This window comes from Carcharhinus amblyrhynchos, chromosome 21 (assembly GCF_965287045.1).
Source record: "Carcharhinus amblyrhynchos chromosome 21, sCarAmb.v2.hapA, whole genome shotgun sequence".
NCBI lineage: Eukaryota > Metazoa > Chordata > Chondrichthyes > Carcharhiniformes > Carcharhinidae > Carcharhinus > Carcharhinus amblyrhynchos.
Window position 1 is genome coordinate 7,348,252 of NC_137344.1, and position 16,590 is coordinate 7,364,841.

Sequence of the window (16,590 nt, forward strand, 5' to 3'; positions counted from 1 at the left end):
ATAAGTTTTTTTCTGTCTGAATTGAGATTCTTTTTTGCTTGTGTGTGGTTACTTTAATGATCTTAACTACCATTTGATCTAATACCCAGTGTCATGTTCGAAAATTCATACAGAGCGGAAACCTATCATTCAGATTCATTCTCATCCTCTTTCCCATAGGAGTAACACAATACAGAAGCAACTGGAAGCAAGGGACTCATCAAGATTGAAATCATAATCCATCGCAAGAAATTAACAACTTGCATTGTTTTATATATATATAATGTTTTATATATGCTTAATGTAGAAAATATCCTAAAGCATAAGGAAAAGAAACATGCTGAACAAGAGGAGGAAAAATTAGGTGATAAAATGTTTGCTAAAGACTGAATTTGTTTTTGGGAGGATGTTTTAGAGAGGGTAAACATAAGGAATTCCAGAGAGTAGAATGCTTACAGTGCAGAAGGAGGCCATTTAGCCCATTGAGTCTCTCCAACAGAGCATCCTACCCAGGCTCTATCCCCAAAACCCGATGTATTTACCATGCTAATTCCCTTAACCCTCACATCTTGGGACATTGGGGGCAATTTAGCATTGTCAGTCCACCTAACCTGCACATCTTTGGTCTGATGATTGTAGATACATTGTGAACATCAGTGATGATGACAACTTTAATTCTGAGCCATTAGAGGCTAAACAAAAGCAATGCAGGAAAAACTCAGCAGATCTGGCAGCATATGTAAGGATCGAGTCAGTTTGATTTCTTAACTAATGAAGAAGGAAAATACAATATAAGAGGGGCAGAACAGCTGGAACAATACTTAGTGAGAGCTGAGAGAGATTGCAACAAAGATGTAGCAAACTTAAAAATGAGACAAATGGCCCATAGTGGGGTGGAGGAGGAAAGGAGGGCATTGAGACAAAAAATGTATGAAATAGAAACTGAGGATTAAGGTGCAGGACAAAAGTCACAGTTTATGTTGAACTCATTGTTGAGGTCTAAGGGCTGTATTGTGCGTAATCAATCTAATTTACTCTTTGGGGGCTAAAACAGAGTTCCTGAAGAAGCAGGAGATCACTGCAAGCTCCAGATTTCTGTTACTGAATGTGCAGAGGAGGGCCGTCACTTTCACAGTTGCAATAACAGCAAACGTGGACAGTTTCACTGCCTTACATCAGCAAAGTAAGAAGTCTCACAACACCAGGTTAAACAGTGGAGGGTTCACTGAGTTCACCAGAACTCTCCACTCACCTGACGAAGGGGGCAAACCCCGAAATCTTGTGGGTTTACTATCAAATGAACTGGTTGGACTTTAACCTGATGTTGTGAGACTTCTTACTGTGTTTACCCCAGTCCAAAGCCGGCATCATTACATCAGCAAAGTCAGCTTCATTGAGCAACCCCTTTCCATCTTTTATCGAATGAGATTGGTCGGTCAGCTTCTTTCTGAAGGTATTATATAATCTTCCCCATCAGGTGTAGCACTGGAGAGACACCACAGTATGATCTGTCACGGCGTTAGAGGGCGCAGTGGTGGGAGGTTACTGCACATGTGTGCTCTTCCATAGCGGGAGAGGGCGCTATATCAGGAGGCTGCTATACATGCATGCTCTTCCACAGCGGGAGAGGGCGCTGTGGCGGGAGGTCAGCAGGCTCGGGTGGTTCTCTTACCCACGTTTCTGGCTGTGCGCAGGCGCCGGGAGGAGGCAGCGAGCCAAGATGGCGCAGCTGTGTGAGGAGTTCACGCTGTGTGGGTTACCGAGCGGCGGGGGTGGTTTGCGCGCTGTGGGGCCCGCTGGGCTCGACCGTGTCATTGTCACTCACGAAGACAGGACGGTTACCGTCTACAAGGTGAGGAAACCACGGTCCTTCAGGATGTTTTTGGTCCAGAGACTTGGCATCGTTACCGCGGTCCCTTCTCCGGGGTGTCAGTGAGAGGAGGAGGGGGAGAAGCTGGAGCAGCTCAATGTTTCCTGCACAGGGTGGGCATCGCAGGGTTGTTGCCTGTTGTAGGTAATGATGCTGATTGATGTAGATAATCAGAGAATCCTTATAGTGTAGAAGTGGCCATTTGGCCCATCGAGTCTGTTCTAACCCTCTGACAGAGCCTCCCATCCAGGCCCCCTTCAAGTAATCCCACACATTTATTCCGCTAATCAATCACACAAACCAGCACAAATGTCTACATCAATGGGAATGAAGTAGATAGGGTTGAGAGATTCAAGTTTTTAGGTGTACGGATCACCAACAACATTTCCTGGTTCTTAATATAATAGTAAAGAAAGCCCCACCAATGTCTCTACTTTCTCAAAAGGCTAAGGAAGTTCGGCATGTCAGCTACGAATCTTACCAACTTTTACAGATGCACCATAGAAAGCATTTTTTTTTTTGGTTGTATTATTTGGTATGGTTCCTGTTCTGCCCAAGATCACAGGGACCGACAAAAGGTCGTGAATGTCGCCCAATCCATCACGCAAACCAGCCTCCCGTCCATTGACTCTGTCTATGCTTCCTGCTTCCTCGGCAAAGCAGCCAGCATAATTAAGGACCCCATGCACCCTAGACATTCTCTCTTCCATTGGACAAAAGATTCAGAAGTCTGAGGTCACGTATCAACCGACTCAAGAACAGCTTCTTCCCTGTTGCTGTCAGACTTTTGAATGGACTTAGTTTGTATTAAATTGATCTTTCTCTACATCCTAGCTGTGTTTGTAACACTATATTCTGCACCTTCTCGTTTCCTTCTCTGTGAACGGTATGTTTTGTCTGTAAAGCATGCAAGAAACAATACTTTTCATGGTATATTGATACGTGACAATAATAAATCAAATCAAAATCTTTGAACTGTGGGAGGAAACCCATGCAGACATGGGAAGAATGGGTAATGGTAATGTAATGATGACCAGTTTATTTAATAAAAGCAAAATACTGAGGGTGCTGGAAATCTGAAATAACAACAGAAAATGCTGGATAAACTCGGCAAATCTGACAGTGTCTGTTGAGAAAGAAACAGTTAACATTTGTGAGTTTGTATGATTTGTCTACAGAGCCTTTTTAATGATATTGATTATGGGATGATTATTGGAAATAATTTTAGGGATGGCTCCTATTTACCTCTTTGAAATAGTGCCATGGAATCTTTTTGCATTTGCTTCAAAGATCAGAAAGGGCCTCAGCCTATGTCTCTCCTCATGTCTGGAGTCAGTTGTAAGAATCCAGAAGAGTGCTTACATCAATAAAGTTTGCATTCTTGTATGTTTTCTCTCTGGTGGTGTGAAGGTGTCGGATCAAAAGCCCCTCGGAAGTTGGACGGTGAAGCAAACGCAAAAAATCTCATGCCCAGCTATCTACAACAACCTGACTGGAGAATATGTCGTGGTTCATGATCATAAGGTAAAGATGTAAAAAAAAAAATTGGGATTTGGGTAATTCTGTTTTCTGTGCATTTGATACAGTTAAAATATAACTTGAGTCATGTGTAATTTCAGTACATTTCCAGACGCGGCTCAATAAATCCCTGGGTCAACCAGGACTTGAATAAGTGTTTATTTAACAGTGTTCAGATTGCAAACATTCTCATCCATGCTTTCTGCACAGTCAAAGATAAACAAATTTGAATTTTTAAAGCACCTATCATGACAACAAAACAAAAAGTGCCTTACAGCTAATTAAATACTTTTGAATTGTAGTTACTGCCATATTTGTAAGAAACATTAGCAGCTTAGAGCATCTATGTGGGTGCTTGAATGCATGTGTAGCATTCCCACCTGAATCTCACAAGTGGGCTGTATGAACGAAGGTGCAATAACAATGGCTTGCATTTGCATAGTTTTATTAATGTAGAAAAACATCCCAAAAGTGCAATCAGATGAAAAATGGAGGTTACTTCTGGTTGCAGATGAAAACTGTAGTGTTTGAAATGGAAATTGGTAAATTTGCCGTAAGACATAGATGCAGAATTAGGCCACTCGGCCCACTGAGTCTACTCTGCCATTCAATCATGGCTGATATTTTTCTCATTCCCATTCTCCTGCCTTTCCCCCATAACCCCTGATCCCGTTATTAATCAAGAACCTATCTATCTCTGTCTTAAAGACGCTCCTTGACTTGGCGTCCACAGCCTTCTGCGGCAAACAGTTCCATAGATTCACCACTGTATGACTGAAGAAATTCTTCCTCATCTCTGTTGTAGAGAATTGTCCCTTTAGCCTGAAGTTGTGCCCTCTGGTTCTAGTTTTTCCTACTAGTGGAAGCATCCTCTCCACGTCCATTCCATCCGGGCCTTGCAGTACCCTATAAATTTCAATAAGATCCCCCCTCATCCTTCTCACCTCCATTGAGTACAGATCCAGAGTCCTCAACCGTTCCTCATACGACAAGCTTTTCATTCCAGGGATCATTCTTGTGAATCTCCTCTGAACCCCCTTGATATGGGGTCCAAAACTGGTCACAATACTCCAAATGGGGTCTGACTAGAGCCTTTATAGCCATTTTAAAAAGTTCAGTATTCCTCCTTTTATGACCTTTTTGTTTCTGACTGTTGTTTCTCAATTTCCTCATCCAGGACAAATTGCTATTTTCTCTTAATTTTCTACAGTTAACTTTTTTTGATTTGGAACTATGTGTTTTTTTTGTTTAATTGGCTTTCCCAAGTGAGACCGGAGTCCAGTTGCACCCAAGTAAATCTCATCCCATCACCCCATTATTTGACCCAGGATCAAATAGAGTCTGGACTGATGAATGAGAGCTCTGAGACAACTATGAAGTAGGGAAAGGGTGAATGCATTTTGTACTTAGAATATATCACAAACATAACCCCTCCCCGTGACTGATCTTCTCTTGCTTATACTGCTCCTGGCATTATGTTCATGTTCATATGTTACATGCTTTAACTCTAGATAGTTAAATATGACTGTTATTTTGTAGACTTTGCAAATCTTACCTATTTGTGTTAGTTGGGCATCTTTACATCGATGGTATTTTATGATACCGGCTTTTGACAGCTGCTGATGGGAAATCGCACTTCTGGCTTCCTATAGGAAGACTCCCGCTGGGACAGCTGCAACTACGCAAGTGACTTCAAAGACAGGGATGTCGGTACTGCTGCAGAAGGGTTTTGAATTGTGACTGGATTAAGCCTAATCATGACTGCAGCTGCCAGCTGGAGAGTAATTTCTGGTCAACTCTGAAGTTAAATCATGACCAGGGAAGGAAGACCTGGAGGTCTGGCCGGAATTGGAACTTTGAATCTTGATTACTGCTGGAGCTTATAATGTATAAATGTCCACTTGTGTTTGTGTTCTATGAGAAGTCTGGCAGTCCTTGGTTGGAACCAGTTTCTCCCAAAGCTCTGGAATAAAAGCCAGGGCTTTGAAATAAAAACCACTGTCTTTTGAGTCACTAACAGTCTCTGAGGTATTATTTTACCTACAACAAACTATAAGGGAGTTTTTTAATGTGTTTGTGCTGTTGCCTGGTGACCAAGGGTCAGTCGTACAGGCTAGCCAGAATTTGGCACAGATTGGTTAATTCAGTGAGATAGATAGATAGTAAATAATGGTTTGTGTGGGGCTTTTCAGCATCGTGAATTACTACTGTCTAAGATTGTGGCAGGGCAGTTTAAACACCAACTCTGCATCTTGCCAATTCTGCACCTAGCTTAGGAGTGCTTAATGCTATCAACAGGTGCCAAGAATGAATGGCCTTAGTAATCGCTTTGTCCTTGTGCTCACGAATATGTACCTAAAGAGAAACTAATTGCATTCAGATTGGGCTGCACCTGGTAAGCAGTGTGTAACGTTAATGTTTTTCATCTCATTGCTTTCTAGGTTTTAAGGATTTGGAAGGATGAAGATGTCAATCTGGAAAAATCATTTAAAGCAACAGTAAGTTGAGAATCACATGAATTCACTTCACGTAAAGAACAAAGGAACATAATCCTGATTCATAAAGTAACGTTCATCATACAAATGGATATTACTAAAAGGCTTTGTGCTCCCTCACACTGCCAGACACGTGGGTTTGATTCCAGCCTTGGATGACTGTCTGTGGAGTTTGCACGTTCTCCTCGTGACTGTATGGGTTTCTTCTGGGTGCTCCAGTTTCCTCCACACTCCAAAGGTGTGCACGTTGGGCAGTGCTGGCCTTTATCTCAATAGCGCTGAAATACAAAGGGGTGGAAGTTTACAGCTATATCGAGCATTGATTAAACTCCTTCTGTGGTGCTGCATTCCAGACTCCAGAAAGGATGGGATTTGGTGCAGGTTCACTAGAATGGTGCAAGGGTGAAAAGGTTTCAGTTATAAGGACTGATTGGCCATGTTAGGTTTGTGTTTCCTTAAGTTTATTAAAGCTCATTTATTATTAGTGTCATAGTAGGCGTCTGTTAACACAGCAATGAAGTTATTGTGAAAATTCCTAGTTGCCACACTGGCATCTGTTCGGATACAGTGAGGGAGAATTTAGCACAGCCAATGCACCTAACCAGCACGTCTTTCAGACTATAAAAGATTGTGGAATTATCTAATTGAGGTGTTTAAGATGATTAAGCGATTTGAGAAGGTAGAAAGATTAATTATGTCCAGAACAGGGAGCTGTAACCTTTAAATTAGCATTAAACTGGGCAGGGGTAATGTCAGGAAGTATTACACACAAAGGGCAATGGAAATCTTTCCTCTTCTCCCCCTCCCAAAAAAAATATATTGAGGGCTGGAGACGTCAGTTGATGATTTCAAATCTGAAATTGATAGAGTTTTGTTTGGCAGGGTGATTTGGGTTCAGGGTGAGTTGATGGTGTTCAGCTGTACATCATCTGTGATCTAACTGTGTGCTGGAACAAGCTTCAGGAACTAAAATGCCTACTGTATTCTTCAACATCCAGTGAATTGTCGGAGCATGCTTTCTATCAGCTTTTTCCTTTCAGCTGTGGGTTAGTTGGCCAGGTGCAGTTGCAGACTCTGACCACTCTGTGGCACTTCTGAACTTTAGGCAGCTTAAGACAATCCCAAGTGATTTACCTCAGAAAATTATTTTTGTTTAAACCTTTATATTGGAGCTTCAAGATTTCAGTTACTCGTGGACGGGTGGGAAATGGTGCCTAGATTATTTTTCTCCTGCAAAGCTGGAGTACTGTGTGCAGTTTTGGGCGCCGCACCTGCGCAAAGATATTTTGGCCCTGGAGGGAGTGCAGAGGAGGTTTACTAGGCTGATACCGGAGTTGAGGGGATTGAGCTATGAGGAGAGGCTGAATAAACTAGGCTTGTACTCGTTAGAGTTTAGAAGAATGAGGGGAGATCTCATTGAGACGTATAAGATGATGAATGGGATGGATAGGATAGAGGTGGAGAGACTCTTCCCGCTCAAAAAAGACAGTAGGACTAGGGGGCACAGCCTCAAGATAAAGGGGAGGCGGTTTAGAACGGAGTTGAGGAGGAACTTCTTCACTCAAAGGGTGGTGAATCTCTGGAATTCTCTGCCCGTTGAAGTGGTGGAGGCTACCTCGCTAAATATTTTTAAGAAGCGGGTTGATGGGTTCTTGATAAGAGAGGGGATTAAGGGTTATGGGGAGAGGGCGGGAAAGTGGAACTGAGCCACAACAGATCAGCCATGATCTTATTGAATGGCGGGGCAGGCTAGAAGGGCTAGATGGCCTACTCCTGCTCCTATTTCTTATGTTCTTATGTTCTTATGTTCTTAATCAACGTGGGAACAAAGTAGCCAGAGATTATCCAATCAGAATGACAAGTTTGCATTTAAAGTTTTGAAGTGTGAATTTATAATTGGGGAAGAAGTTGATTTAAAAAAAGAGCAACAATAGGGGGTGAAATTATGCAGACAATGGAGACAATATTTAAAATCTATTCTGCTTCTATGCATGTGGACATATGTTCAATTCCTGTGTCATACATATAAACTTCTGTATCACACTTTCAAAAGTAATGTCATTAACCAGTCATTTCAAACTAGAGGAAGCTTGCTCAGGAAGAGAGAGAATGTAATTGGCCTCAGGAAGAAATGTGTATGAAAGAAAGAACCAATCATGCGAGCGTGACAAAGAAATTGAACTAGCAACAGAAAATAACTGAGCAGGATTCATCTTATTCTATCTTAATCTATGTACAATCAACTTAGTTGCTTTTATACATTGTTTAGCTTTCAGAATCATAGAATCCTTACGCTGCAAAAGGAGCCCATTCAGCTCATCGACTCTGCGCCAACCACAATCCCACCCAGCCCCCATCCCTGACACTAGTGGCAATCTAGCATGGCCAATCAATCTGATTGTTCTAAAAACCTGTTGCAAGATCGTGCTGTTCAGCCTTTGTGCTTGTAATCATGTTGCTGAAACATGAGTAGAGAAAATGTTTCATTTTGGTTTTCTTCTTTTATGGTAGTAATTAGAGAAGATGTTGTGCTGTGGGTCTAAGAGAAAATGGTTGCAAAGGAATTGAAGTCAATATTAATCTTCCTGATTCTTTCTTCCAATGCACCTTAGTTAGCAGCTGACATCTATCAGATACACACACTACCTGACACAGAACCCCTGGTGCTTTTCGAAGGAGGAAGCGTGAGACAACTTGATGCTCTTCTGTCGGCTCCTCAACAGGAGATTGAAAGTGTCATATCAAAAGGTGAAGTCATCAGGTTCGTATCTGTTGATATATCGAGGCAGTGAGAGCTAAAGAAAAGCTTATTTCCATAACATTTATTTATTTTGTGTTCATCTCTTAATTTTTGTTTTAGAGTCTAAAACACCAGGTTAAAGTCCCAACAGGTTTATTTGGAATCAGAAGCTTTTGGAGCCCTGCTCCTTCACTTGGTGTTGTGAAACTTGTTTTTGTGCCCACCTCAGTCCAACGCCGCCATCTCCACATCTTTGTTTTGGAGGAACATTGTGAATCTGGATTGAGAAATGATCAAGACTAGCTTGTACTTTTGTGGGGAAATGGATGAGCAAATAAATGATTGCTGAGAATTCCACTCTCTCACTGACGTGCACTGAGCAGTTTGGTAGTTGGCATAAGAAGGACCCTATCTTAATTCTTGATCAGTGCTAACTTTGTTAATTTCAGCAGGATGCAGTTCCTCCTCAGGAGCTATCAGCTCCCTGCCACCTTGCCCAACTAGCATCTGCTCATTCAGCAATGAAGTGCATCCAGCCCAGCTAGATGTTCTCAGGAAGCAGATTTGCATTCCCACTGGATTTCAGTTATCAGCAGGAATCCTGCTGGTAATGCCAATAGCACCCAATTGCTGATCCTGCAGAAACAGAATAATTATCATCTATCATCCTCCCAACCCTGACACATTTCTGTTCACCTTCCTTAATGTACACAGCTGCTAATGTATGACACTGAGTAAATTACAAAGCAGTGATCTGATCTTACTGTTCATAAGATGTCATAAACCATAATATCAAAGTTCAATGATGTATGGAATTGACCTAGTTGAGATTTGATAATTGTTCAAATTTAATTATAGATTTCTGTCACTTATGAATTTTTGTTTAAAAAACAAGTGCAGCAGTCAAGTTTTGTTTGAAGTTTTCAAATTAATATGATCTATTTTGTTTGTAGATGGAGTGATGTGTTACTAGAAGCAGGAAGTCCTGTTATATTGTTTGTCACTGAAAAGGTATGGATGTACATTGGATTAATACTGGTATCTCATTTGCTGACATAAATATCAGCCCCTCACATTACTGCTGTACTGGCAGTGTGCGCTGACGTACACACAAACTATACCAAACGTGCATGACAGAAACCTGCCAAGACTTGAGCAGCACTACCTCCCCAAACCATCAGCCTTCTCCACTTAAAAGAACTAAGGGCAACGGATGCAAGGGAGCACTTCCAAGATTCCCTCCAAATCGCACACCACTGGGACTTGGTCAGGTAGCCAATCCGTCACTGTCACTGGATCAAAATTCCAGAACAGCTTTCCTAACAGCATTGTGGAGCATCTACACTGCCACCTTCAGAGTGAAATAATTAGTGTCAACAATGTCAGAACCAATAAATAGTTCTTTTAATTCTTTACTTTGAGTAAAACTGGGGTGCATGATAGCAGTCGTCAGATTGTTTCATGCTGTGAAATGACATGTTTGCCCCCTGCTTTTATCCATTTTCCAGTTGTTCCTCGTGTCAATCTGGGAGCGCTCAAGCTTGAACTTTGATTACTCAATTTTAGAGATGTTCGTTCTATTTTGAGGCAAGAAAAGGCTGAAAGTTAACACTTGTCAAATTGTACTAATTTTCCGAATAGAATTTTCCCTCCCCCTGCCTCCCATAACCACATTGAAACTTGTTATTCTGTTCCATCATAAAACTGAGCATTCTTTCAGTCTATCAAATGACTGATACTCTAATGTTGAGATATATTTCAATGTGCTGATACGACTGTAAAGTATGTATTTAGTTCTAATTTTATTCATCGCTAAATGCTTCAATTGCTCATTGCAATCCCTGTTCCTAGTAAGTTATAACTGTGCAAGTGAGATGAGACTAATAACCTAACATCAGCAGTAATTGTTTTTAGGTTTTTTAATCACTCGGACAGTGCAATGCTGAAATAAAAAAGGCTGGGTCCCTAAACTTAGCCAGGTCACTTTGTGTCAACCTTTTTAGGGGAATATTATTAAAGAATTAGGAAGAGGCTACCTGTCAGTCTCCTAATGGGAAAGATCTGTGCTGACCAATTCGAGAGAATAACACATGGAAATTGTATCCCTTGATTTAGAGTGTTGTGCGATTAGGTGCTTCGATACTAGTTTCTACCTTTTCCACTTTCCAATTGTTTGCCCTCAGTTTGGGTGGGAAGAAGCTGATTTGATGAATGTTTGCTTTTGGAATTAGAGTTTTTAACATTTGAATGGTTCAAAGATTCTTTTTATTTATAGGATGGGTTGTTCCATCTGTATGCACAGAAACTAAACCCCAACATATGTCACAAATTTAAACTGGATTCAGGAGACAAGAATGTCCGTCCTCTGAGTTTTGTGCTTTGCTTTAAGCAAGAGGGCATCAGCCTGATGTGTTTATGTAAGTTGTGTTCAATTTATTAAATAAAGAATTGACTTAAATAAAGAATACTTTACAAAATGCAAGTAAGTGGTTTTACAGATAACGAACAGCGGATGTGTGCCTACTTTTATTTGATGATCAGTAGGCATTTACAAACAGCTTCTGAAACTATTCTTGCATTGCTGTACTGCAAATGGTTTTGTGATACTGATGCATCTTGTATAAAAGACACTTCCTGTCCGCCTCGCAGTACCCCCTGAAATTTGGAGCACTGTTGGGCCTAAGTATGACCGACAGATTTCATATTTCATGTGAGATTGGAATTGGTTTATTATGGATCTGTTGCAGATTGTTAACAGTCCAGATCCACTGGTGGCAGGTGGTATTGGGTTCAATTTGTAAGCAGGGTTAGTACAGTTGACAGTGTTATGCAGGAACCAACACAACTAGTGAGTGATCAGACCTCACTCTTGGAGGGCCTGGACAGGAGATTCACGTTGTTGTTGGGATAAGTCTTAAACAAGAATGACGATGTGTCAATTCTAATAATTCCCAGGGGATAGGACCATTTACTGTGTTGCTGTCACTGCAGCTGTTAAAAATCCCACCACAGGCTCAACTGAGAGCTCTGCACTGCCATTGCCAAACTAGCTAGCCTGTCACAAGGTCATTCTCAATAACAGCCATCTCTTGAATAGAATTAGGATGTCAGATCCCCCCAGTCTTGTATTTCAGTTGTGACAAACTTTATCAGATACTTTCAATATAATGTTCACGGTGCTATTTCTGTCCAACTGCAGAGAATATCTAGGATCCCACAGGATTGTACCATGTTCCAAATAATACATCAGTTACTGACCATCATTGAAATGGCAAAGATGATCGTAGATGGCTTCTCAAAAAATATCAGTGACACACTTTGCAGCGGAGACCAAACATTGAAGGAACCTTTGATTTGCCCAAACTAAAGCGTTTATCCCACACTTTAACCTGGCACAAGCGAATTGGAGCATCTGTGGTGCCATGTGGTAATTGTGGGGTGGCACAATAGTTAACACTGTTGCCTCACAGCAGCGGGGACCCACAGTTCAATTCCCAGCTTGGGTCACTGTGTGAAATCTGCACATTCTCCCCATGTTTGCATGGGTTTCCTTCGGGTTTCCTGCCACAGTCTGAAAGATGTGCTGGCTAGGTGAACTGGCCACGCTTAGCTCTCCCTCAGTGTACCTGAACAGGCTCCAGAGTGTGGCGACTTGGGGATTTTCACAGTAACTTCATTGCATGTGTTAATGTAAATCTACTTGTGGTACTAATAAATAAAGTTCAAATTTATTATGTCAGTGCGAATTTTGTGGATGAATTAGATATCTACTCAATATAGTTCTTCTCCCCTGGAGAGGTGCAATTCATGCTATTGAGTGTATTCAAAAGAAGAATATACAGTGGATATACTTGTAACTGAAACTCTCCCCTCTTTTCCTATAGATTCCAGCGGCTGTATATATGAGATGCCATTGTTGTTAAACAGAAATTCTACTGAGAAAGTGCAGATTCTACCACAGTCATTATTGTTAAAGCTGCCAAACTGTGAGACTTCACTGGACCATGCCACTATCCTGGTTCTGGATGAGACTCATGTCGCTGTATTAGGAGTTCCATATTCACATCAGTGCACTGTCAAAGGTACCCGTTACAACACAAACACTAATACCACAGAACAGAATTAATAGCAAAACAGGAAGAAAAATTATTTTCAAGATGTGTGTGTGTGTGGAACTGTGTAATATCAGAAGTGAGTAGGTTGCAGGTTTCTGCCTGATCTGTTTGTGCCGGTTTGTCAATTTTGATCTGTCTCTGGTGGAAGCGTGAGCACAGGAAGGGGAAATCACTGCACAGTCATATTGGATTGATGCCGTCGAGAGCTGCAGTGTGACAGATCCATCTGGGGCAAGGAAGAAAATAATTCAGCAAGTTGGGATCCAGTCGATGCCACAGTTTGCTGCAATCTTAAGGTCTTGCTTCTGTCAAATGTGCATAATTTTTTTTTCTGAAAAGCTAATGGAAAATTGTGTCCTTCAGGCTCAGGCTGATTATACTAGCAGATTGCAGGTGATGATAAGAGATGTCACCTGACACCTCTTCACCGCAGGACTTGGTTTGTGGTATTTATAGTGAGATTAACAAGCCCCAGGTAAATTCCTGTATCTTTATGCTTGGCACTGTAACTCAAAAATCCATTTAGAAAAGTGAGGTAACAGGTTTATTTTCTGCCCGAGTTCCTTGATTCCTTCTCATTTAAACAATATCAATATGCTCCGCTGGATAGGTTTATACTCTGGGTTAGGTATAGACTAAACACCAAATTCACTTTAACCGTGTCCTCACTGAGTTCAGAAATTGTTTTCTGTTATCGAAAGGTGGCGCTGGGCCCCGTGGCGGGGGCGGCTGGGCCCCGTGGCGGGGGCGGCTGGGCCCCGTGGCGGGGGCGGCTGGGCCCCGGCGCTGCGTCCCGTGGCGGAGGCGGCTGCGTCCCGGCGCTGGGCCCCGTGGCGGGGGCGGCTGGGCCCCGGCGCTGCGCCCTCCTCTAGTTTTAAAAAGTGTCTTGATGTTTTTCTTTCAGATTGTTTGAGTATCTGGAACATAAGTTTCCAAACGCTGCAGGCGTGGAAGGAGTTCCCGGAGGGAAGCTCCGGTCAGGTATTTTGCTTTTCTTTGTTGCCTTTTAAATGAAGGAGATTTTATTCCTCTCTTTATTACTGATCATCAAGGGGCAATTATTCACCAATAATGTCTGTCTTATCTAATGTGTTTTTATCTTTTAAAACTATTAATCAGTGGCATCCATGTAGAAAGTATTCTGAGAGGTTTGATGCAGTGATGATTTTGATGGGGAGCACTCCTCATTTCCAATCTCACTGCAGGATTGCCCCTGCGGTATCAAGGCTGCACGTATCGTGTCCCTAATGGTTCCACTTGCAGGGTTACCCTGGGGTAGCCAAGCTCCACGTAGCCAGTCCTTAAAGGTTCCACCGACTTTGACTTCAGTCGGTGGAGTATTTGAGACTTACGTGGTTCCTTAAAATGGAGACGCTAGCTTCCCTGCATTCCCCACTAGTGGCAGGTGTTGGTTCTATGCTTAACCACCTTAATCTGGTTAATAAATAGCAACAGGATCCTTTCCCGCACTTTGAACTTCTTGATAAGTTAGCCAGTAAGTGGTTTGATGTCATGGTGGGCCTCCATCTTCAGACTTGGGCGTTAGTGTGGAGAGGTAGATTTTCCTTTGGGCATTTTAAGAAACACCAGTAAGAAAGGCGCTTGTCAAAATTGCAGTTTTTTTTTGTTGAAAGTTATGTCTTTTGTTCTTCAGTTATGGTGTTTCAATGGGAAACTCTTTGTGCCCCATGGAAAGGTGCTGACTGTGATCCCGTTTACCTGTGAAATCTCTTCTCTGGCTGTTGTTCTTGGCAAACTCAAACAGCCAGATGCTGCAGGTGAGTCACCACTGTTTGAAGTGTGTAGGATTGTGGTCAGTGCAGACTCGCTGGGCTGAATGGCCTCCTACTGCAATAGGATTCTATGATTCTAAGTGTCAAAATGGAATGAGTTTTCTTCACCCCATCAGTTTTTAACATTGAATGTTTGCAGAAGAACACTTTCTTTGCACTTGTTTTTAAATTGATTCTGCCGGCTATCTGATAAGAACATAAGAAATAGGAGCAGGAGTAGGCCATCTAGCCCTTTGAGCCTACCCCGCCACTCAATAAGATCATGGCTGATCTGTCGTGGCTCAGTTCCACATTCCCACCCTCTCCCCATAACCCTTAATCCCCTCTCTTATCAAAAACCCATCAACCCGCCTCTTAAAAATATTTAGCGAGGTAGCCTCCACCACTTCAACGGGCAGAGAATTCCAGAGATTCACCACCCTTTGAGTGAAGAAATTCTTCCTCAACTCCGTTCTAAACCGCCTCCCCTTTATCTTGAGGCTGTGCCCCCTAGTCCTACTGTCCTTTCTGAGCAGGAAGAGTCTCTTCACCTCTATCCTATCCATCCCATTCATCATCTTATACGTCTCAATGAGATCTCCCCTCATTCTTCTAAACACTAACGAGTACAAGCCTAGTTTATTCAGCCTCTCCTCATACCTCAACCCCCTCAACTGCGGCATCAGCCTAGTAAACCTCCTCTGCACTCCCTCCAAGGCCAAAATATCCTTGCGTAAGTACGGCGCCCAAAACTGCACACAGTACTCCAGCTGCGGCCTCACCAATGCCCTATATAGCCGCAGCAAGACCTCCCTACTTTTATATTCAATCCCCCTCGCTATGAAGGCCAGCATCCCATTTGCCTTCCTGACCACCTGCAAGCTGGGTTTTTGCGACTCATGCACAAGGACCCCGAGGTCCCTCTGCACCGTCGCCTGCTGCAGTTTTTCGCCCCGTAAGTAATAGTCCTTCCTACCATTATTCCTACCAAAGTGGACCACCTCGCACTTGCCAACATTAAATTCCATTTGCCAGTTCCTGGCCCATTCGCCCAGCCTATCTAGATCCTTCTGTAGACTCTCCACACCCTCCGCGCAATTTGCCGTTCCACCAATCTTGGTGTCATCAGCAAATTTTGACACCATACACTCGGTTCCCTCCTCCAGATCATCTATATAAATGGTAAATAGCTGAGGCCCCAGCACCGACCCCTGGGGCACTCCACTAGTCACCAACCGCCAATCCGAATAGCACCCATTAACCCCCACTCTCTGCCTCCTATTTGACAACCAATCCTCTATCCACGCTAACACCCTACCCCCAACTGCCCCCTGACCTTCTGCAATAACCTCTTGTGAGGTACCTTGTCAAACGCCTTCTGAAAATCAAGAAAGACCACATCCACCGGCTCTCCTCTATCCACCGCCCTAGACACATCCTCATAGAACTCCAGTAAATTTGTCAGACACGACTTCCCCTTAACGAAACCGTGCTGCGTCTGCTCTATCAAGCAATTCCCCTCAAGATGCCTCGCTATTTCCTCCTTGATGACGGATTCTAACATTTTACCTACAACAGACGTTAAACTAACCGGCCTATAATTCCCCGCCTTTTGCCTGCCACCCTTCTTAAACAACGGCGTAACATTAGCCGTTTTCCAATCTTCCGGCACTTCCCCGGAATCCAGCGACGTCTGGAAAATAACCACTAAGGCATCCACTATCACCTCCGCCATTTCTTTCAGAACCCTCGGATGCATTCCATCTGGTCCTGGGGACTTGTCCACAATCAGCCCCTCCAGTCTGTCAAGCACTGCCTCTTGGAGCTCTGGTAACAGTTGTTGCATTAGACCGATCTCCTCGATTCTGAGGTGCAGAGGAAGGACATTGGGCAGTCCCTGTTTCTGCTGCGTGTGAGGATCATGTGAGAGTTGAATGTGATACCTTCTGTGTCAAAATAGCCTGCCTCCACCCCCTGACAGTTGAATAGTCATTTGAACAAGACAAAACTTGCATATTGCAGCTTTCAAACAACCAGGTTGTCTGAGTGCTCCAAAGCCATTGAATCACCGGCATTAAAAGGAAGGTTCTGCCTCTTTCAG

General features: G+C 42.8%; 1 protein-coding gene across 1 annotated transcript in view; it reads left to right on the top strand.

Annotated features, from left to right (window-relative positions):
* Window positions 1-1,692: 1,692 nt before the first annotated feature.
* Window positions 1,693-16,590, top strand: part of nol11 (nucleolar protein 11) — a 34,675-nt gene continuing 19,777 nt past the window's right edge. The window contains exons 1-9 of the mRNA XM_080209374.1: window positions 1,693-1,831; window positions 3,260-3,373; window positions 5,809-5,865; window positions 8,475-8,623; window positions 9,556-9,613; window positions 10,878-11,019; window positions 12,487-12,684; window positions 13,622-13,698; window positions 14,372-14,495. Of these exons, the coding sequence (XP_080065500.1) occupies window positions 1,700-1,831; window positions 3,260-3,373; window positions 5,809-5,865; window positions 8,475-8,623; window positions 9,556-9,613; window positions 10,878-11,019; window positions 12,487-12,684; window positions 13,622-13,698; window positions 14,372-14,495 (1,051 nt within the window). The 5' untranslated portion in view covers window positions 1,693-1,699. The remainder of the gene's footprint in view (window positions 1,832-3,259; window positions 3,374-5,808; window positions 5,866-8,474; window positions 8,624-9,555; window positions 9,614-10,877; window positions 11,020-12,486; window positions 12,685-13,621; window positions 13,699-14,371; window positions 14,496-16,590) is intronic.